The sequence below is a fragment of the Xiphophorus couchianus genome, chromosome 20 (genome assembly GCF_001444195.1).
Source record: "Xiphophorus couchianus chromosome 20, X_couchianus-1.0, whole genome shotgun sequence".
Classification (NCBI taxonomy): Eukaryota; Metazoa; Chordata; class Actinopteri; order Cyprinodontiformes; family Poeciliidae; genus Xiphophorus; species Xiphophorus couchianus.
Window position 1 is genome coordinate 19,756,145 of NC_040247.1, and position 21,927 is coordinate 19,778,071.

General features: G+C 36.0%; 1 protein-coding gene across 4 annotated transcripts; it reads left to right on the plus strand.

The window, feature by feature from the left end:
* The first annotated feature begins 117 nt into the window (after positions 1-117).
* Positions 118-21,422, plus strand: LOC114136286 (natural resistance-associated macrophage protein 2-like). 4 transcript variants are annotated; one of them, XR_003593770.1, is made up of 18 exons: positions 118-279; positions 5,376-5,461; positions 6,747-6,883; positions 7,113-7,232; positions 7,847-7,966; positions 8,066-8,172; positions 8,263-8,333; positions 8,411-8,478; positions 8,891-9,046; positions 9,150-9,308; positions 9,424-9,510; positions 10,758-10,877; positions 10,989-11,138; positions 11,239-11,312; positions 11,629-11,782; positions 13,061-13,114; positions 18,238-20,976; positions 21,391-21,422. XR_003593770.1 is itself a non-coding variant. In XM_028004191.1 (17 exons), the coding sequence occupies exons 2-17, from the start codon at positions 5,428-5,430 to the stop codon at positions 18,313-18,315; spliced, it is 1,689 nt and encodes a 562-aa protein (XP_027859992.1). In that variant the 5' UTR covers positions 475-495; positions 5,376-5,427; the 3' UTR covers positions 18,316-20,665. The 4 variants fall into 4 exon arrangements, 3 of the variants coding, with proteins under 3 accessions (XP_027859994.1, XP_027859992.1, XP_027859993.1); XM_028004191.1 differs by lacking the exons at positions 118-279; positions 21,391-21,422 and adding an exon at positions 475-495 and having other exon boundaries at positions 18,238-20,665; XM_028004193.1 differs by lacking the exons at positions 18,238-20,976; positions 21,391-21,422 and having other exon boundaries at positions 13,061-15,503.
* Positions 21,423-21,927: the final 505 nt, after the last annotated feature.

Consider the following 21,927-nt stretch of genomic DNA (forward strand, 5'->3'; position numbering starts at 1 on the left):
ATTTGAAGCATTGAAGTGATGTCCCTCGCGACACCCAGGTGTGCTACAGTCGACCTATCAGAAGCTCGTCAGTAGTCTGGTGAACCAACCAATCACAACAACGCAGAGATACTGCACATGCGCACTTTCACTTACACCTACAGTTGACGCTACTTTGACCAGCTTTCCATCGATAACGTGCTTCGCTAACTTCAAGTTTGAATAAATGATGTATTTTATAAACTAACCGGGGGACTCAAGACGCAGGCTGATATTTTAACTCCCTGAACTTACGCACAGGTAAAAAAAAAAATTATTTACACGGTCAGGCTAACGTTAGCAGAGCTAAATAAATACTTTGTACATCATGGGAAGGGGTTAGCTTAACCTTAATCATGAACTGCACTCGGAAAGTGTCGATGTTGGCGAAGCATGGTTGCTTTTTGGGGGTTACTGTAGGCTTTGTTACTGCATGGCTTATACATGTGGGTGTACCGACCTGACGGATGCATGTTGGTGAGTGCTTCCTTCTCCATCTTGGACATCTAAAGGCTTGCAGAGTATTGTTTTTATCTGTCAGTAGCCTCTTACTGTGGTTTTGCACCACCTGCACGAGGTTTTAGTTTAGGGTGCTGGCATTATTACAGTATTACTAACATTGATATCCTCCTAATAGTACTTGCTCTCAAACGTCATAGCAATGTGGTAAAATTGTTGCATTTATAATTGGTTTATTTGAGTTAATAGGAAATTCATTACTTCCAAAAAGCCTGAGAAATACATTTGTCTTTTTCTGATTGTATTAATTATGGTATTATAGGGGAAAATGCTTTGTCTTGTGAAACAAATTATGCCTTAAACACTCCAGAAACATTCATTTTCTTGTATTAAGAAAAAAGTAGTTGCTTTATAAATTGATGCCTAATTTCTAAATATGCACCAACCAGACTTTTACTGGCCAATATCAATACTCAGTTCCTTTTTTCTAGCAGGATTCACAGTTTTTAAATGATTAGAATTGTTTTACTTGCTAAGGAATATTTTAATGGATTAAAAGTATAGTTTTTAATCCATTATAGAATTAATTAATTACACAATTTATCTTATTTTTACATGAAAAAAGGTGTCCCTAAACTATATCAGATTACTTGTATATATATTTTTTAAACTCAAGCAATGGGCAATGAGCAGTTTGTTGATGTCTTCATACACTGTAAAAGGTGGGAGTTGTGTAGTTTTTATGAATTCAATGAATATGTGGGACCATTGACTAGTGAAAAACAGTTTCCAGTGGTATTTTAATACAATGTGTCCAGTAAATAGTAATCTATTTTGAAAACAAGGCCACAGAATAAAATATAAACATTCTTCTACACATTTTCTTCTTGTTTCAAGCCCATGCAGGTGTAATGACAGCCTCAGTTGTGGAACTAATATGCACAGTAAACAGAATATTTCCTAACCCGTTTGCTTTGTATTGACCTTTATTCATTACATCAACATGAACCAAAGCCTTATTGTGACCTCAGTTGCCAATTTTGCAAATCCAATGTTTGTCATGTCCTTACTTTTAGTAAAAAATGTTTTTGCTGTTTAATGTAAATGTCTGTAAATCCCACTGTGAGGGGTGGGACCTAACTTACAACTTGTCGGTTTGGGAGGCGTTTTAAATGTAGTGATAGTAAAAGCTGTTCTGTACAGATTATGTTGTAGTTTTAACTGATGTTTGGAGGGAAGTTTGGTGAATGAGTGACTAAGTGACACGTTGTATTATTGCATCATCCAGATTTTAGTTGATGTCAGCGTGGTGAATTCAGCTTTACGACATTCTGTAAAGTTTTATTGAAACATGGTTATTCCCCCAAGCTTGTAATTCATTCTCTTGGTTAAAAATAATGTTGTTCTTTGCAGTCAGTTCTAAGGTAATGACACGCCTTTTCTGATGTTGGCATTCAGATGTGGACAAATTTTATTGGCTACCCTGGTAAAGAGCCATAAAATAAAAGCAGCAGCATAATTACACACGGATTGTTATAGAAACATCCAACCTTTAATTTGAGAAACAATAGTTTTTAACTAACTCACTGGTTGGAAAGTTATTGGTGCTCCTGGTGTTTCTACTTCTATAACAAATAGGACAGCACTTATCTTTCTCTAATACCCGAACTACCACTTTTTGCATAAACCTGTGTAGATCAAGGTGTGCAACTCCGGTCCTGATAATGCTGCATCTTATTTTAATTATTTCCCTGCTTTAGCTAACCTGACTTAAATCACTGCATCATTAGCAGGCTCCTTCACAGCTTAGGCTTAGCAACTAATTCACTGATTTATATAAATATTTTAAAACATAAACATATTGCTGACATATTTATATTTAAAATTCCCTGGCATCTGAAACCACATACATTATGGCATCATTTTCCTGCTAAACAACTGATACACATCTAGATAGCATCTAGCCATCACTTGACATACAAAGATCACCCAAAGTTTGCCTTACCCGAACAGAATGCTCTCTTGTGTTTCCCATTTTGAAGAGTAATATAATAAATTACATTTTTTGGAATCTAAACTTAAAACTGTCACAATTTTAATGAGGAAGTATTATTGTACAGGTGATTTTTGTAAGAAATAATACATTTTCAATGAGAGCTTTTCATTGGATGCTAAATAAATGTACTTAAAGGACTGCCATGTCAGAGTCAATGTTATGAAATTATGCAGTTTATTTCAACACTGTTTTTACATATTTATTGTATCACTGTTGGGGGGTGACTGAACCTCTACAGTGAATTTGACAAGATTGTTGGTGACATTTTGGAAGAGTTACACAATCTGTGGCTGTAATCCAAGACACACTGGGACAGGAACAACACATGCTGACCTCCCAGACTCGGTGAAGATAGCAAAATTAGTAGACGAAATAAAACATTGAGCCAGGAGGTTCTGTTGAGACTAAGAGGAAATCTGCTGGAGGATAGATATGATGTGTGGGCTTTAAATTAGACCCAATGTCTGAACGTTGCAACTTGAAAGACAGAGGAAAACGAGAAGAGGCCTTTAGTTTCAATCTAACCTGTGAGGTTTTCTGCCTCTGACTCATTTGGTTAACAATTTCCCATGAGGCCAAACCACTTCACTTGAGTAGCTAAGCGAGAAAAATCAATCCAATCTTTATGTTGAACCTTGTTCCAGAGCTGAAAGCTGAATAAGTGTTTTGTTTTTATCAGAAGATTAGCATTAAAAAGAATTAGCTGCTGGGTGAACACTTAGGAATTAGAAATGTTCAATTTATGGATGCAAATTGTTAGTAAAATCATTTAGTAGGAGTTCAGAAATACTTTTGTATTTTCATTTAATTTTTCAAGTACAATGGTATTTATCAGTTGGCACTTTGTGTTCAACCTCTTGCTGGTGTTTCTGGTTTCAGAGTCTGCTGACAGTGTGGTCACATGAGAGAGCACATGACAAATAGTTGGGTGTAAGTCATAGTGAACCTAAGTGTCCTTCAACCCATTAATCAGTGCATGTCCACTGAGCAAATCCAGTCCTGGGACAATTTCTCTTCAAATAAAAAAGTATTCTGTTTCATGTCAGCATGAATCATCAAAACGTCTGACTTAAATATGGAAAAATGTGCAAGGATCAATGTTAGAAATGGAAAACTCGACGCTGGATTGCATCTTAATTTGTATTAACATTAATACCTGGGCTGAGGAGAAAAGGACTGGACTGTTGCTCAATGGTGCAACATCCCACTTTTTAGCTGAAAGTACATAATTACATTTCCCTTGCAAAGACTCAGAGCCTGGAGGAAGAGTGGAGAGGCACACAATTCAAGCTGCTTCAAGCCCAGTGTGACGTTTCCTCAGATAGTGGTGATTGTGACCCAACATCAGTCAGTGTTGCTCCACTGTGTTTTCTGAAGTCTATAGTGGGAGCAGCCCCCTCTCAGGAAGTTTTAAATCAATTCATGCTTCTTTCTGCTGATGAGTATTGAAGAGAGATTGATTTCATTTTCCTGCAGGAATTACCTCCTGCCCAAAACCTGCTTTTATGTCCATGTTATAGCTGTGATTAGCTTGATTAGCCATCAAACCCAGACCCAACAACACAGACAAGCTGAAGGCTACTATAAAAACAAACTTGCTCTTCTCTAAAGCTTCAGCAGAACCTGATTCTGATCTCCTCCAGGTCACATTGCATTGATGAAGACTTCATTTTGCTGATGGCTTCTCCTCTATTTCTTCTTACTGTATAACCAAAGGAGCAGGACAGACAGAGGAAGCTCAGGTACTTCAGTGTTAGGGTGCTTTCACACCAGCGCTGTTTAGTCCGCTTTAATGGAGCTCTAGGATGAAAGTCCGGTTGGTTTGGGGAGGTGAGAATGTGCAATCAACCACCAAAAACGCAAACTCTCTCTGGTATGCCTAAAAACTTAGGTCTCGGCTCGTTTGAACTGAACTCTGGTGCGTTTTAAATACCAAACGGACTGGAGACCGCTCCAAAAGCAGAAAGCAGACTATAGCGCAGGGCAGTCTGGGTAAATGGAACCTAAACAAATACTCGCGATTGTTTAGTGCTAGACGGAGAAATGCCCTGTTGTCTATCATTAAAGACAAAAGCGAAATTATACAACTGCTAATATCTATTGCTATTTTTGTTTACATTTTGTGAAAAAGGAAGTTGCGCTCATGTCTTCTTTGGTGGTTTTTGTTGATTCCTTTGTTGATTCCACTCTGAAGATGATTGCACAAAGACAGATGCTTCACGAAATGAAGAACATAATGGAGAACATTCAACTTTGATGTGTTTTTTTCTTACAGTTATACTAAAACTCTTCATTAATATTACTTTGTGGATTGTTATTGTTTGACGAAGTCGTTGAAGCAGAACGTGACTTTTGGTTAACTATTCCCGAAACCACCTCATTGTGAGGAAGTGGTTTTCTCCTGGAAACCTTGACTGCTGGAAAAGCTGCCCTGTCTGCTTCCTCAGCTCCTTACTCGCCCCATCATGCCACAGTCATGTGCCCAGACTGTGTAATAAACACAGCTGTCTGCTTTACTTTTGATGTGAAAAACTAAGACATGACTCTGTTTTGGAGTTTTGCGTGCTGACGGTACAGTTCAGACTGTAACGGAAGTGAAACCGTTGTGCTTGTGGTGAAGTTGAAGCTTCCTGTGAAAGTTCTCCTCCACATTGTGGCTTTTGCCTTGATTTCAGTGTTGCTTAATCATGAGGGTGACTTGTGATTTTTACAGTTAACAAATTTCTGCAAAGTCATTGAAGTTGCTTCTTTTTTTTTTTTTTACATTTGTAAAGCATTCATTTCATTTAAAGCTAATAAATACTCATTCTTGTTTCTCTCATAAACTGTTGTCTTGTTGCAGGTGCGGCTGACATTCATCCCTCACCTTCCCGGGGATCTTGCAGCCTGCCCTGATGACAGGCGAGCAGAACGGAGACCTCCTGGAAGGTAGCACCTCCTTTAAGCCGGAGAAACTTCACATCTCACTCTGAGTGCCTCCCTGAGGTTGCAATGTATTTTGAAGTTAGTTTAAAATGTTCAAATGACAAGTAACCTGAATAAAACACTGTTGAAAGTTACCAAATACATTTAAAGGCTTATTTCTGGGATATGCTTTGTGTTCAAATCATGTTTTGACACATAACACAACACAACACCTTTCTGTCAGTGTGACATAATCCCTCCCCCTGTCCTGTATTGGAAAAAACACACACCCAGAGGCAGCAGCGTATAAAGGCAGAGTCATTCTTAGGCAACAGTGGACTTTAGGACCTGCAGTGAGTTGGAGATGAGTTCAAGGAAGCAGGAACGCTCCAGACTCAGTGAGTTGCATTTATACAGTTGTACATTTATCACCTCAAACATCAATTATAAGTAAAGGGAAAACTTATTTGTAGGTTTGGAAATAATTATTTTCCTTTCAAGTGTTGTCATAGCAAATTTTAGTTCAAGTTGTGACTAATTGGAGGTTTTGCAGCCTGAGTTAATACATGCAGTTGCAGGTTTCAGACTACTTGTGTGGCAGAGTTGCATTAGATGTTAATTACTTGTTTGTATTGAGGATCTTACTGTGCACCGCTGCTGTGAGGCAGCTAAATATACGCAATGCTAAATGTGAGAAGAATGAGTTGAGCAAATATTGAACTCAAACAGAATGAGTCTCAAGTTTGTGTTTATCTTTCGTCAGAATCCATGTGGAGACTCTGCTGTTGGGTTTGTTGGAAAAGAGTCAGCTGATTCTGGTGATTCAAAGAGGTTTTAATGCAGTAGAATAGCTGATATTTGACACCAGAAAATCTTTAACTTTTACAGTTTTGATCCTGTGAAAGAAAATAAAAGATTGAATGTCTGTTACAGATTCTTTCTTTGATTGTGCATCACCAATAATACACCACAAATGATATTACCAAGTAACTAAACCAAGTTTCCTTCATAATCTAGAAAGTTTTATATATTTTTTCTGAATTAAGGCCTCAAAAAGTCATGAATAAATCCAGATTTATAACCAGTGTTTAAATTGCATTTAGTTATACCTAAGATGTGTTTGTTTTTTCATTCTTTGCTCCTTCCAGAACACTTTTTAGAAAGTTTTGGTTAATGAAGAAGCATTATATATCTGAGATCTAGTTCCTGCCCGTATGTATCTCCTTCCTGATAAACTCTCTAAAAGGAGAAGAATCCACGCTGCCATATATTGACGGAGTTTTCTGTGAAACCTGTGTGTCTGTCTCAGAGGATTCCCAGCAGGAAAATGGAGTCCAGTCGAACCATTACAGCACCATCTCTCCTCCTGCCTCACCTGTGGCACAAGAGGAACCTTTCTCCACCTACTTTGAGGAGAGGGTTCCCATTCCAGAAAGTCCCAACCAGGTAAGAACATGGGAAATTTCAAACAATCTGAGTGTAAATCTTTAAGTAAGTTCTTTAATGATGAGTCATTTTTTTCATTAGTATGCCGTTTTCACATTTTATTTGTGATTTTTATTCCTTTTTGCCTGTTAATATTTAAATGAAGCTTGGCATAAATGTTGGGTGATTTATTGCACTTTGGTTTTGTAGCCATTTTGAGAATTAAAAACCAGCTGCTTCTCCCTGTCAGATATTCAGTTTCCGTAAACTCTGGGCTTTCACCGGACCGGGGTTTTTGATGAGCATTGCTTACTTGGATCCTGGGAACATCGAATCAGACCTGCAGTCTGGGGCAAAAGCTGGTTTTAAGGTACTGAATAAAAAATGTTAATCTGTGCATCAAAGCAGACCTCAAAACCTAAAATAAATCTGTTTATTTGTACATTTAGGCATATTCTAGACTAAAATTAAAGGTGAAAAGTGGATATTTGCCCTGCTTTTCTTAAGGCAGTATAACCTCATATACAGCCAATGAATATTAAACACTGTTTAATTATTTCTGCTTTAAATCAGCAGAGCAGCTGGAAGACGACAGTTTTAAGTAGAAGTTTGAATAAACCAATCCATACGTCTTTCTTAATTGTGCTTTACAGCTAATCTACATGTTCTGTGAGAAAACAAGAACATACCAATTAATTTATATGAGAGATATTATTATTCAGGAAAGTATTTGGTTTCAGATTGATTTGGCACACTTCATTTTTTCCGCTCTGTGAATAGCTAGCCCACCTGCAGCCAGTTACTGTCTGCTGGACAACTAGTCAACCTGTATTCAGCGACGGGTTCAATAGATTTTCTTTACCTCAAGCATCTACGATATGAAACCTATTGCACACATTTAGGCTCTGAATTTATGAGTTGTAATGCTGGTGAATGAAAGTAGATCCATCAGAGATGACTGTGCTGATTCTCCCTCTCTGGCAGCTCCTATGGGTGCTGCTTGTGTCCACCATCATTGGGCTGCTGCTGCAGAGGCTCGCTGCACGCCTCGGCGTCGTCACCGGGATGCACCTGGCTGAGGTCTGCAACCGCCAGTATCCCACCGTGAGTTTCTACCTGATCCCCTCCTTCCTGCTGGTCATAGTTGTCAGAAGCGGTGGTTGTTTTGTAATTATTTCTCAAATAAACGGTTGTTTCTTCCAGGTTCCACGGATTATTCTCTGGTTAATGATCGAGCTGGCTATTATTGGTTCAGACATGCAGGAGGTCATCGGCTGTGCCATAGCTTTCAACCTTCTGTCAGTGGGCAGGTAAGGTGCTTTGTTTTCGGCTGTGGATTAAAAATAGATCAAAATTTGAGTGCATCTTCATCGTTTTCTTCCCTTTTTGTAATTATCCAGGATCCCACTGTGGGCAGGAGTTCTCATCACCATCACAGACACATTTGTGTTCCTCTTTTTAGACAAATACGGTGTGTAACAATTTATAACCAGACAAAGAACACCTTTCTGATTAGTTCTAGTGTTTTTACATGTTTTATCTCTTTAGGCTTGAGGAAACTTGAAGCTTTCTTTGGATTTCTGATTACTGTAATGGCCATAAGTTTTGGTTATGAGGTGAGCTTCCTTCACACCTGACACAGTGGGCGTCGTATTAAATTTGGGTTTTTCAAGCTACAGCTGAACTCTTCTTTTTCAGAGTGGAATTATTATATATAGCAACATAAAACTTTAAATATTAAAGATAAAAATAATAAGAATTAGGCTTAGTTTTAGAGAACCACACTTGCGTTGGACCCATCAATAATTCTGACTGGATGTGTGACAATTATTTTTGACCTCATTCGTATTGTTTCAGTTTCTGGCTCACACTTAGACTTTTAAGAATGTTAGAACATTTCCACTGTGTGTGGATTAGTGAACATTCACATTCATTAGATCCATTTGTTGTATCATCATTTCACTCTGGGAAAAAGAAAACGTCTAACATTGTTCTTTCTCTCTTGTTCCTCCTGTTGACCAACTCCAGTACGTTCTGGTGAAACCGGATCAGGGAGAGGTTCTTAAAGGGATGTTTTTGCCGTACTGTGCTGACTGCGGGCCCGTGCAGCTGGAGCAGGCCGTGGGAATCGTTGGTGCTGTCATCATGCCCCACAACATCTACCTGCACTCAGCGCTTGTAAAGGTAAAAAAAAAAAAAGAAAAGATAATTATATCCTGAGAGAATTCATCAACAAGTTTTCTAAAATGAGAAAAACACAGAAATGGTGGTTCTTTTTTTTTTTTAGTCCAGAGAAGTGGATCGGAAAAATAAGAAGGAAGTAAAAGAAGCCAATAAGTACTTTTTTATCGAATCATCTGTCGCCCTTTTCGTGTCCTTCCTCATCAACGTCTTCGTCGTCGCAGTCTTTGCTCAGGCTTTTTACAATAAAACTAACATGGACGTGGTGAGTATGATCGCTCTACTGATTGCTAACTGATGACGGATTGCTGAAGATCTTTTTTTTTTAAAGAGTAATTTAACACAAAATGTAGATTTAGTTGTTGCTTATTGTGTTGCAGTACGATGAGTGCAACAAGACCGGCATCCACCACGACGACCTCTTCCCTCTCAACAATGGCACTCTGGAGGTGGACATCTACAAAGGGGTATGTCTGCTCAACAACAGACATAAATACAATAAGCTCTGATGCAGAGTTTTAGCTTTTAGACTAGAAAATCTTTTCATCTGTGGAGAGCACAGGTTTAAACATTTATCTGCAGCACACTGAAAGAAAGTTATTGCTGTTTTTTTAAGGTCTAACAAGGTAAAACGTAAAACTTAATCACAGATACATGAAGATCCTGGATATTTTACATGTAAGCATTTATGTGCAGATATAGACAGCTGTAGCTGTGAAACAATTCTTTAATCTAACTTGAGTAGAAAGAAAACATAGCTTTATGGAGATTTTTAAAATAAAACACAGAGGTGCTCAAATAATCAATTTATTCTGGATTTATTTTTGACAACTTCATTTAACAAATGCAATCCAAACTCCTGGCAACACAGTTTCTTTTATTTGTAGGTTTTACTAGAGGTTTTTTTTAATGTCCTGTTAAAAATATCTAGAGATTTCTCTAAGAATTTATTTTTGTCTTGTAAAGAAACATATATATTAAAAGAATAAAACATTTTTCTTTACATGCATTTTAATCACATCTTTCAAATGTTTTGTTTACAGTTTGATGAGTTAAAGTTCATAGAAACTCAAAATTCAGTTTCTGAATTAACCGAATTAAATTATTAGAGAAATGCTACATTACTGGCTACACATTCATAGATTATTCTTCTAACTGGGAAATTGACCAGCAGAAAGAAATCAACATCTTAGAAGGAGAGGAAGTTACAAAGGAGCATTGTTAAAGAAGCTGGCAGTTCATAGGGTTGTATTTAAGTATATTAATAGAAAGTTTAGTAAAAGGAAAAAGTATTGTTGGGAAATGTGCACAAGCAGCTTTGAGAGAACTATGAGCTTAAAACTATTAGAGAAATTGGGGGACGTCATAAGTTGTGCTCTGCAGCTGCCTTTGTGCTTCAGACCTGTTGAACTAATTTCTGCAAAACGAGACCCGAGTATTCAGTATTTTTAATGTGCATTACATGGACTTACATTGACTCATTGGTTTTATGTGATAATCAAATTTACTGAATTCTGTTTTTTTATTAGCTCAATTAAATGCACTAAGCCTTTAAAATATTTCTCTCTCTGAACAATAATCATTTCGGTGATATTCAGATTTCTTTTAGCTGCACCTGGATTCATTAATAAATATTCACTCTTTCATCCTACCGACAGATGAATAAATATATGTTTAATGAGGCGATCGCTGTATTTTTGTACATTTTGCGCAGGGAGTGGTGTTGGGGTGTTTCTTTGGACCTGCAGCTCTCTACATCTGGGCTGTCGGGATTCTGGCAGCCGGTCAGAGCTCCACCATGACGGGCACTTACTCTGGACAGTTTGTGATGGAGGTGAGAAAACCTGCTGCTCATCATTTCACGTGTAGCATCTGCTGCTTTACAGTTTTTCCAAACGATGTCTAAAAAGTTGCAAAATGGTGTTATTTTGTACCTTTTGCTCAGGGGTTTCTGAACCTGAAGTGGTCTCGTTTTGCTCGGGTGCTGCTGACCCGTTCCATCGCTATCACGCCAACGCTCCTCGTCGCCATTTTCCAGGACGTTCACCATCTGACGGGGATGAACGACTTCCTCAATGTGCTTCAAAGCATGCAGGTCAGGAGAAACTAAAGTAATAACACGCATCTTAAGCGTTTTTTTGTTGCGTTTTATGTAACGCTGCTGTGTATTAATAATCATTTTTCTTCTCCAACAGCTTCCGTTTGCTTTGATCCCGATCCTGACGTTCACCAGTCTGACTTCCATCATGAATGACTTTGCTAACGGGCTGTAAGTCAAACATTTCTGTTAGTTTAATAGAGTCTCTATTGATTTCTTGAGTCCTGACCCACTGACGTTCTCACAGTATTTTTAGATCAATTCCTCATTACAAGAAGGGAACTGAAAGGGTCGATTAAGGTGTCTGGGTTAAAGAAGTGAAACAATTTAACTTTGCTTAAATTACAAGGTTATATTTTGTGTATATATGTATATATATATATATATATATATTTTTTTTAAAGTTACGTTAGTGTTCAGAGTTTTTTCAACTTGGTCAATTTTCTGAAAACTGTCATGTTAAATAGAAGATTTTTTTTTCTTTAAGGGCGTGGAAGATTGCAGGAGGCGTCCTCATCCTGGTGGTTTGTGCAATCAACATGTACTTTGTGATTGTTTATGTGACTGCGCTGAACAGCATCCTGCTCTACGTTATCGCTGCTCTCCTCTCCTTGGCATACCTGGCCTTCGTGATCTACCTGGTGGGTTCAAGAGATAAAATCCTGGGTTTTTTTTATCGGGTCTAACTGGGATTTATTCATTATTTTATTAAAACTGTGCACTTGGTGTGCTGCTTCTCTTTAGTGCAGTGTTGTCTTTAATTGCTGTAGCCTAATCTCACATTAATTAGTCTTCCTAGGTCCATCGCTCCCTCCACTTTCAACTACTTTACCCATAACTTTGTCAGCTTTCAGGTACATTTCAACCACAAAAATAGATTTTTTAAAATCCAAATTTAGGCAATAATTACTTTAAACAGAATCACTGGTGGGACAATTATTAGTACCCCAACTACTTTGAGAAATCGTTTGCCAACAGGATGACTCTTACTCTTCTCCTATAATATTTCACAAGGTTGCAACACAAAGAGAGAAATCTTTGACTGTTTTTTTTGTTGTTGTTGCACAGTCTCTGGACTGTCCACAATCCTGGGTAGAAAACAGGTTTTCTGTTGGACTTTTGTGTTTGATTGTATGTTCTGAATCATTGACCTGTTGAAAAACTAAGTGATGATCCGGTTTCAGCTTTAAGACAAAGATTATATTTTTAAAATTTGTCAGTATTTTAAATACTTTATTTTGCCATCATAAAGGTTTCACAACATAACAGGTCCTCTAACAAAGAAATATTAGGCATAAAGTGCTTTTTCACAAATTCTTCCTTTTCTAACTCTTGACCCAGAGGAGAGAGCGTATTTGTTACCGGAAAGTTAAATTTTAAGATATCATGAGCAGAGGATCGAGCTCTTACTAATTTAGCTTGTTTATGTTTGTAATGGTATGGAAGAAGGTTTTTGATGTCTTTAGATTCCTTTAGATTGTTTCTATTCATTTACTGACATATGAATTTCCGATTTTAGAGAGTATATTAGAGAAAGTTAAGTTTAGATTAAAAATAAAGTTACACTTACAGTACAGACCAAGCGTTTGGACACAACTGTGTGTCCAAACTTTTGGTCTGTACTCAGTTCAGACCAAAAGTTTGGACACACCTTCTCATTGAATTCAATGAGAAGGTGTGTCCAAACCTTTGGTCTGTACTGTATGTTGTAGTTAGCATAAACAAAGACACTGCCATCAGTGTCTTTGTTTGAAATAAGTAGTAATCCAAACTAAAACTGTGAGATTATGCAATTGCAACAAATTTTTCTTTTAAAAAAAGCAGCTATTCTTGCTAATTTGACCTTCTCTGTTGTAATATGAGTCATAATCTTGCAAAAATCGAGTCATGACCTCTTGCTCTGCTCTGGTTGTCTGCAGGCTTGGCACTGCCTGGTTGCCCTGGGGGTTTCCTGCCTGGACTGTGGCAGCAGGGTAAGCAATCGACCTGCGGTGTTCATAGAGGAGCAGTCTCAGTACGACTCCTAAAGCTGAACACAACATTATCCGCCTGCATGACTCTTACCTCTGGGGGAACACTGCACACAACCAGGATTTATTGTAGGATCATGAAGTCAGACTCTCTCCTCTTCTCATATTGTTCTTGTGTTGGGCTGGATATCAACATTTGATGCTTTTTATTCTCTCAGAAATATCAGAACTACATCTGCACAGCATGAATGAGGCAAATGTTTGTAAGATGTTGGTATTATTAAAACAAACGGTTAATTAAGGAATCAAATTAGCTGTATTTGTTCCTTAGATATTTATAACTACGGTACTTGTGATAGTAGATATTCATCTAATGTGAGCCTACATTAGACATCTTTACGTCTGTAAATTATGCATTTCTAACTTCATAACTAATAGGTAGCTGACAAAAAACCATCTAAGGAGCTGAATATTTGTGTTTCTCCACATGCAGCCCTTCAAGTATAGGAATACAAAATCACAACGCTGCAGTAAATCTGTAAAAATTACATTCGGTTTAGATGACAAGCAGCCGAAGATCGTTAATGATACTGTTTAGACCAGCTGTCTTTCTCTTTCTCTTGGTTTTCAGTTGTTTTGCTAGATATAGACTGAATGTAAGCCTACATCGTATTATGTGAACCTCTCTACTAACAGTTTTAACATTAATGCCACATGAAGCAGACGACACAAAATTCTTACACACTAAATACTGTATTTTTACTTGATGACAAAAATCTAATGTGCTGCATGAGAGTGGATTATCCTCCTGCACACATTCTGCTTACATGGAGGAGTCCATTCCTTGTTTTATAAGGATTTCCACCATGACTACCTCAATGTTCTCTGCTGTTTTAACCTAAGTGTAGCATCAAATTGCATATTTTTGTCGTATTTACGGTTTCAGAAATGTTACTTTATAATAAACATGTACTGTTTTATTTTTGTGTACTAGAAAGCTCCAAATGATATCCAGCCCAGTAGAGTTTCAGTCTCTTAGTGTTTTTTTTTTCATTTGGTTTTGTGTTATAAGCTGATTTCAGCATATGCAGAAAGCTAGAAGCATATGTTTCATTGTTATGCACTGGGATACAGTGTACATTTTGTCACTTTTTACTTTCTCTTTGCACAACGTGGAGTTTAATATCGGATTAGTTTGAGGCCGGTTTTAATCTTAAAATGGCGCACCTTAGAGGGTGCACTCTCATGCAGACTCAGATTTGTTCAGGTTCATGTTTCCTCCACAACAATTGTTTTAGTGCCTCAATAATTCAGATGCCAGAGAGGCGTGGCCTCTGCTGTATGTTGTCTTTTTATATAAATGATTTCTGTGGTTAAGGAACAAATTTGAAAACACCTAGAGCGCATCACCATGTAGACCATGGCAGTAGTTTTTTGATATGACACAGCTGTCACTGTTAGTTTCCATATGTGAAACATGTTTAACACATTTATTTAGTAGAAGACGGTCAGTAAATAAGGGAGTAAGAGACTTACAGTGTATTCTAGTTTTTCCAAAGGATATTTTAGCTTTAAAAACTGCTCTGCAGGTAGAATGGAGATGGGGTTGTATCTGAATTACTTTCAAAACCATAGAAAGGTAATGATAAAAGACATACTCTAAATTACTTATATATTCTATTATTACATTTTTAAAGAATAAGCATTTCCCAGTAAAACATCATCGTGTTAGATTTATTTTAAAAGTATATGCAGGATGAGCACAAGTAATTAAAGGCTAGTTTGCTAGCTTCAGCTGTCTGTTTTAAGCGTGTTTGTGTACCATTTTTTTGATCTGTGTTTTTCAGGTATGAAACTGTTAACTTTTACTGTACATATTTAAAAACCTTGGATCATTTAGATTATTAGAAAGACATTGCTTTCCTTCATTCCTTCGCATTTTCTTCTTTCCATGAAGTTGAATTTGTTCGAATTTGTAAATTTTAAATTAGATAAAATATAAAAGCATAAAACTGAGCGATATCCAAGTGATGTGAAGATGTTCGCAGATGGGAGCCCTGTGTTAAAGCAGCAGTTCAAGTTACACTCGGGAATTACCGTCACAGTTTGTATTAGTTGTTTGTTTATGTTGGGTCGGATCCAGATTTCTACATTTTCACCTCTTTCCTTTTAGTATATTTTTACATGACCTAGGGTCTCTTCTCTGTTAGAAATACCTCACACAGATATATTCTCAAAATAAAAGAGATGACAAACGCACAAGTGTTACGAAAATAAGAAAGTGATGTCTACACTGGAAGTGTTTATGTGATATTTCTCTCATATCTGCTGTTTTCCGATGCTTGACGAAGCACACCATGTGTCCAAAATAAAAGCTAATTATGGATATGTGGACATGTGTTGGACTCTTCTGTCTCAGTGTCTAAAGACTGACTTCTGATGAGATTTAATTAACCATCAAAAATTGATGAAATATTAAAAAGAGAAAGATAAAAAATGAAAGAAACTTTAATATTTTTTTACAAAGTGTACAAACTGATAAAATTGTGGGTTTTTGGCATGTAAAAAAAACTAGGCAATGATTAACTATTTCCAAGCTTTTCCCACCAGTAATGTGTTTATGCTTTACAATTCAACTGGAAAATAGAAGACCTGGTGGAGGGATTTCTATTTTCTTTTTACAAAGTTTCTTAATTTCAGAGCTGCTTTAATTTTGCAGCTAGCAAATTAATCAAACTACTATTAAAGCACAATAGGAGCAGCAAAATATTGAACTGTAAAATATTTGATAAATTGCTCTAAGCTCTCAAGAGGAATCAAAAGATGCAACTAATAAAAAATAATGAAAAAAATCATATGTCAACACATCTGAATCAAGATTATACTTGAATATTGATTTTATTTTGCAGGCAGGAGTTAATATGCCAGTTTTAAGGTTGGCTTTAAGAGACTATTAGCACTCATTATCTTTACTTTAAAACTTTCCCTTTTAATAAATCTCCAAGTCCTTCATCTTGTGAGGACGTCTCCACAGTCTCCAGGTTTCTGTCGGACGCGGCTCTGGATCAAATTAAATCTGGTTGACAATTACAAAACTTTCTTTTCTTCTGGCTGGTGAAGCCTTTTCTCTGTTGAAATGTGTCCAGATTTCTAACTTTTACAATTTGAGACAAACGGTAATCCCAGATTATTTTATTCCTCTCTGCACTCCAGGGTTTCATCTTTTAAATAAAAGGAAAATCAAAATGACAGCTGAGGTTTATTTCTGTTTCATCACATTCAGAGTAGATGTGTATCAAATAAGACTGAATACTGATATTAAACAATAAATTCAGTTTATTAGTGGAAGCCTGTGTGTAAAGTTATTGTTTGTTACATGTTTTGCTAACAAATATGATTGTTATTATTTTATTTTAACAGGGTAAATCTCACATTAAAATCGGAAAAATTTTGAAATGACATCGTTGTCTAGTTTGTATGTTTATCACAAAAACAAGTAATTTATGAGCTATCTAAAATGATGTGTTTTTGAGTTGCACCACCGTATGATAATATTAAATCCCAATTTTTATTTATTTTAGGAACCAAGCAATGTGTAGTTTTTTTTGTTTAACAGGAGAAATGAATGATCATGATGAGAAACTCAGATTCATCAGACTTTATTTATCAGAGCACTTTTCTTACTTTGAAATGTAACACCTCAAAATTGTTACTAATAGCTAAATACTTTCACTATTACACAAAATACATTTTGTTTCTATCAATTAAAGGCATATTAAATATGCTATGATTCAACCAGAAATCCCAACAAACATATTGAAAATTGATTAATTAAGATAATTTTGGACTGAGTATAGTTGCACTATAGCTGATGTAAATGGTGAATTGAGAGAACTTAATAATAGTTAAATTGTATTTGCAGAGCAGTATTTTAATTTGGACCAACTTGCCAATATACAGTAATACTGATACTCCTTTTACATTGTTTTACTATATTATAAAAAAAGTCTTGTCTCATTTCATATGAGAAACTTCTTGAACAAATAAAAACAAATTTAATTCTTAATCTGCTAGGGGTATGAAAAGTTTTGAGCTTAGCTGTAATCAAGAAAAACAAAGTATTTAAAGTTACACTTGTTGTCAAGGTAAGCTAATTGGTGCTTTAAAAACAATCACAATTTGACCCAAATGAAGCTGATTTCCCTTGTAACGCATAAAGCTGGTTGAGATGTTTCATTTTCTAAAGTTGACTCTATGATGATAAAATACAAGATGCAGCAGGAACAATTAATCTAAATTAAATATAGTTTATCAGTGTGCTGTAATTATATATATATATATATATATATATATATATATATATATTATATATATATATATAATATATACTACCATATTTGTTAATGTTATTAACAAATATGGTAGTATATATTATATATATATACTACCATATTTGTTAATAACATTAATCTAACCAACCCCATTGCTTTTATAATGCTCATTGAAACCTTGTCAAAAAAAAAGTTATAAAAGTTAAACAGAGATACAGCTTGTTAATGGTTGATTTTATTATAAATTGATTTTAAAATCAGTAATAGTAGAAGGGGTCTTCAGTATCTTCTGTCATTCAATGCAGATTCTGTTAGAATTTGAGTTTTTCTGTGTTTATTTAGGTTTCTGTGTTCTGTGGAGTCTCTGTTGTCCCGTCTATCCCTTGATTAGATACACCTGTCTCTTGTTTCCCCTGATTGTCTCCCTGTCTATTTAAACCCACCTGTGTTCCTTGTTCTTTGTCGTGTCCTTGTTGAATTTGGTGTGTCTAATCTGTCTTGCTGTCAGGTCTTTTGTCAGATGTCCACTGTTACCAGTGGCTACCAGTTTTGAGCCTTAGCCTTCTGTTCATTCTGTGCTGCCTGGACTTTTATTATTGTGCTTTTGTAATTTATTTCATCATTAAACAACCATCATTCACTCCAACCTGGGTCCTCAGCGTCTGCCTCACCACCTCTCTACCGCACCTTATGACAGATTCATCTAGTTTCCATGTATAATAACCAAAAAAACACAAACCAAACTTGATATCCGACGCTTCCTCTCTGGTGATGAAACCTTTTTCCTCCTTTCAGATGGACGGTGGACTGTCCCGCCACACAGACCTGTACCTACTGAATGACATGGAGACGGAACCGCAGGCTGAGAGATAATGGGACGCCGGGTGCAGTCCGGTGCTGCACTCTGACTGTAGACGCATGATTTGACTGGAGGGAACCTCTGAAGCTCGGCCAGTATAACTTTCTCTTCAACCCTCGGCGTCTCACATCAGCTGAAGTGTCCTTACGGCGCACCAAGAGACTTTTAAACAGCATCTCAGACGCTTCGTCTTTCTTGGACAGCATCTTGTGTATTAAATGGTGTGTGGATGCTAAAGGGAGATCTGAGAAGCTGGATAATGCCAAGGACACTTGGTGTTAGCGACCACACACTGCAGCACATATTCAATCATTTCCTTTCGTGAACAAATCAAATAATGAAACCTCAATAGCAAATTATCAGAGCAATAGATTCAGAGAAACAGTGGTGCTTGAATGCTGGTGTCCATCATTCCCAACAAGCTACTGCACACTGCTCTTTATTAGCCATTTTTTTCTCACCTTCAACATTTTTATCCGTCAGGGAAAACATACAATAGTTTATATAATTATCTGCATATTTATAAATATGTTACTGCTACATTATCAGGTCATACTGTATGTCGCAGTATGTTTGTTGTTTTAAACGTTAGCTCTTTGTCGGGGACCAAGCTGCTTCCCTTTATGTTACAAAATCCTGGGATAAATTATTTATTCAGATATTTAACTCAAAGTCATTGTAAAAAGTGAGAAGGGTGTTCAATATGAGTAAAAAAAGTCATCTGGTCTTTAAGCACTTACTTTAGACTGACATTGATTTTTTTTTTCTCCAAATAATTTTAAAGACATTTGTGGCCGAATGGTGAATTTAGTATGATACAAGCATGCTAAATAAAACTCAGAAATCATTTATAATTAACAAGTATAAAAAATTTTAATTTCACTATGGTTGAATTAAATTATATTTTTATTTCATACAAAAAAACAGATGATTTTTTAAAAATTTTAACCTGAATGATCAAACATGAAATTATTTGTACAATGACAAAGTTCATAGTTAAAATATCTAAGATGAATGTAAAAGATAAAAGGTTTAATATATATGATGTATTGGTCACATTTCTCCCTTTGTTGTTTTTTTAAATAATATATAAGAAAATATCAGAGTTTTTTTTGTTGAATATCTAAGGAACCCATTTGCTCCAAGAGTACAAAGTTGATGTTATCTTATGTTTGGCAAAAAAGTTACTTTAATTTGAAAGAATGTTAATTATTATACGTAAGCTGCAGTGTTTTTTTTCTGTTTGAAACCATGTCACCACTTTCCGTTACTTTTTGTGTCTTATTGTAAGCATCACAACGCAACCGTTGACAAAAACCGGATGGTGTTTATAGGAGAACGTGAAGTTATGCAGCAGCGTTTTTGTCTTCAAATGTTCAATCTGTAATTTTTCAGAAATACTAGCCTGTGATGCTGCTGTTCATTCTTTGCTTTGAAAGTGCCAAGTTAAGCTTTAGGCATGCATCACTTGTGACAAGTTGGAGGAGATAATGCTGAGATCAAATGTGCTTCTTCAGGTATTTCATTAGAGTTTTAATAATAATAATAATATGCAATAAATCACCTAAATTGTTAACAAACACAACCGAAGTGACAATTCACTATGTGTTCCCATTCTTCGCACGTTCCCGTCAATTCAACTTTTTTCACGAACCTGCAACAGCGTTTTACTCTGATGGATAAATTCTTTACCCATGTTTCTGCTTCCATCTTTTTACCTGAGGTCAGTTAAGTTTTATTTTAAAAATCTGTATTTCTGTTTCTAGCTGTGCATTTTTTCTGTTTCCAATGTTTCAGTTGGTCTAGATGTCTTGAAAAGATACACTAGCTTGTTTTGATTTCCCCCAACTTTGTGCATTCTGTTACCGAAAAAAAAAAAAATGCAGCAAATAACTTAGAAACAAATGTGTGTCGCAAAACTGGCAGCTAAAGTGAACTGCTGTGATATTTGTGGGGCGATGCATACATCCTACAGAGTATTTGTAACTTAAGGTTGTTGTATGATTTTTATTATTATTTAATTTAAAAGATGGACTAAAGTGCATTCAGAGAAATTAATAGAAATCAGAAGTAACAGATTTAGGGCAGTGACCTTTCAAAATAAAAGCAGCTAGTAACAAGAGGCTACTAGACAAGAGGAAGAGCAGAAGAAAAATACTAGATTATTAACAGCTGTACCATCATCCATGGTAACTGTGAATGTGGACTACTGATTTGCATCATTAAATCCAAATTCTTCTCCTGACCAAATATCAAACTGAACTTGTACTGTATGTTTTTATTCCACAGTGCCTCCTATGCTCACCAGCGTGCCTCAGCTAACAAATGTTTGGCACACTTTTATTTTTAAATAGATTTTTTTTTTAAAAAGCATCTGAGTACATGAGAAAAAATGAAAGATATATTTGAAAACCTACATAAGCTTTATAAGTTGAGTCTTTGATAATGTTCTGAAACGCTAGCATTTGGATTATATTGTGTTACATGTAGATCTCCACGTTTTAAAGACGTTCCAATGTCATGCTAATTTTGGCACATTTCTGGTCTGTAGACAGAAAGCTACTGAGGTGATATGTTGTTTTTCAGAACTTATGAAACTGCACAGTAGGGTCCACCATTGAAAACATGTGTAAAGGTGGTTTTCTCCCATCTGTATTTTAATGTTTTAATATTGGGTTTTTTTTCTTGCCAAACCAAAAGAGTTGAGCATTTTTGAAAAGCTGTTTCTTAAAAAATAAATATATCCACAATTTTATTTTGTGTGTGTGTGTTTTTTTTTTTAGTGAACAACACCAGAAACAAATTAAATCTGGGGTGGATGTCAAGTTTGTTCAGTACTTTGTCAGTACAACAAAAAGTCTGATTCATTGGTGAAGGTGAAGAAAATTCCCCTTGGAGTTCAGAAATATGGGAGTTTGTACTGATGGACTTTTAATATAGTGTAGATGGTAGCCGTTCATACAACCGAACATCATGTTGTTAAATAAGTTTAAGTTTAAAATTGTTTAGAACTTATATAAAATTGATACTTTAACGGGACTATCCAAAAACATCTGAGTTTGAGTCTACAAATAGAAGAGTTTATACAGTTCTATTCAATAAATTTGAATATTCTGCTGAGGCTCATTTGTCAAATTAAAAGTACTTTTTTAAAGAAGATTTTTCAATCAATCAATCAAATTTTATTTGTATAGCACATTTCAGCAGCAAGGCATTTCAAAGTGCTTTACATCATTACAAACACAGAAACACAATGCAACATAGAATCAATAATCAGAACACACAGCATTACCCAGATATTATGTTTTTCATTAAGCCCACATTTCTGTATTAAAAAGTATTTTTGTTGGTCTGAATTGAATCATATGTCATGTTTTTTCATCAGCCATAATTGTGGAAAATCATCACAGGCTTGAAACTGTATCAACATCTATACAGTATGTTATACAGAGTGAATTGGGTGACTGAGGTACCTGTACTTTGAAATATTTGCTTGTATTGAATGACTCTGTACCCATCATTTATCTATATTTGCCCAAATTATGTCCAACTCTGACTGAGTGGATTTGTTTGTCCCTGAGTGCAGTGTTTTAGTTCAGTGATAGCACTTGAGATTGAATGGGAAG

Excerpts from the sequence above, each read along its gene's own strand:
- LOC114136286 (XM_028004191.1), top strand. The coding sequence starts at position 5,428 with ATGACAGGCGAGCAGAACGGAGACCTCCTGGAAG. Across the intron at positions 8,479-8,890 it reads CCATAAGTTTTGGTTATGAG|TACGTTCTGGTGAAACCGGA; the intron begins GTGAGCTTCCTT and ends GACCAACTCCAG. Across the intron at positions 11,783-13,060 it reads TGGCCTTCGTGATCTACCTG|GCTTGGCACTGCCTGGTTGC; the intron begins GTGGGTTCAAGA and ends GGTTGTCTGCAG.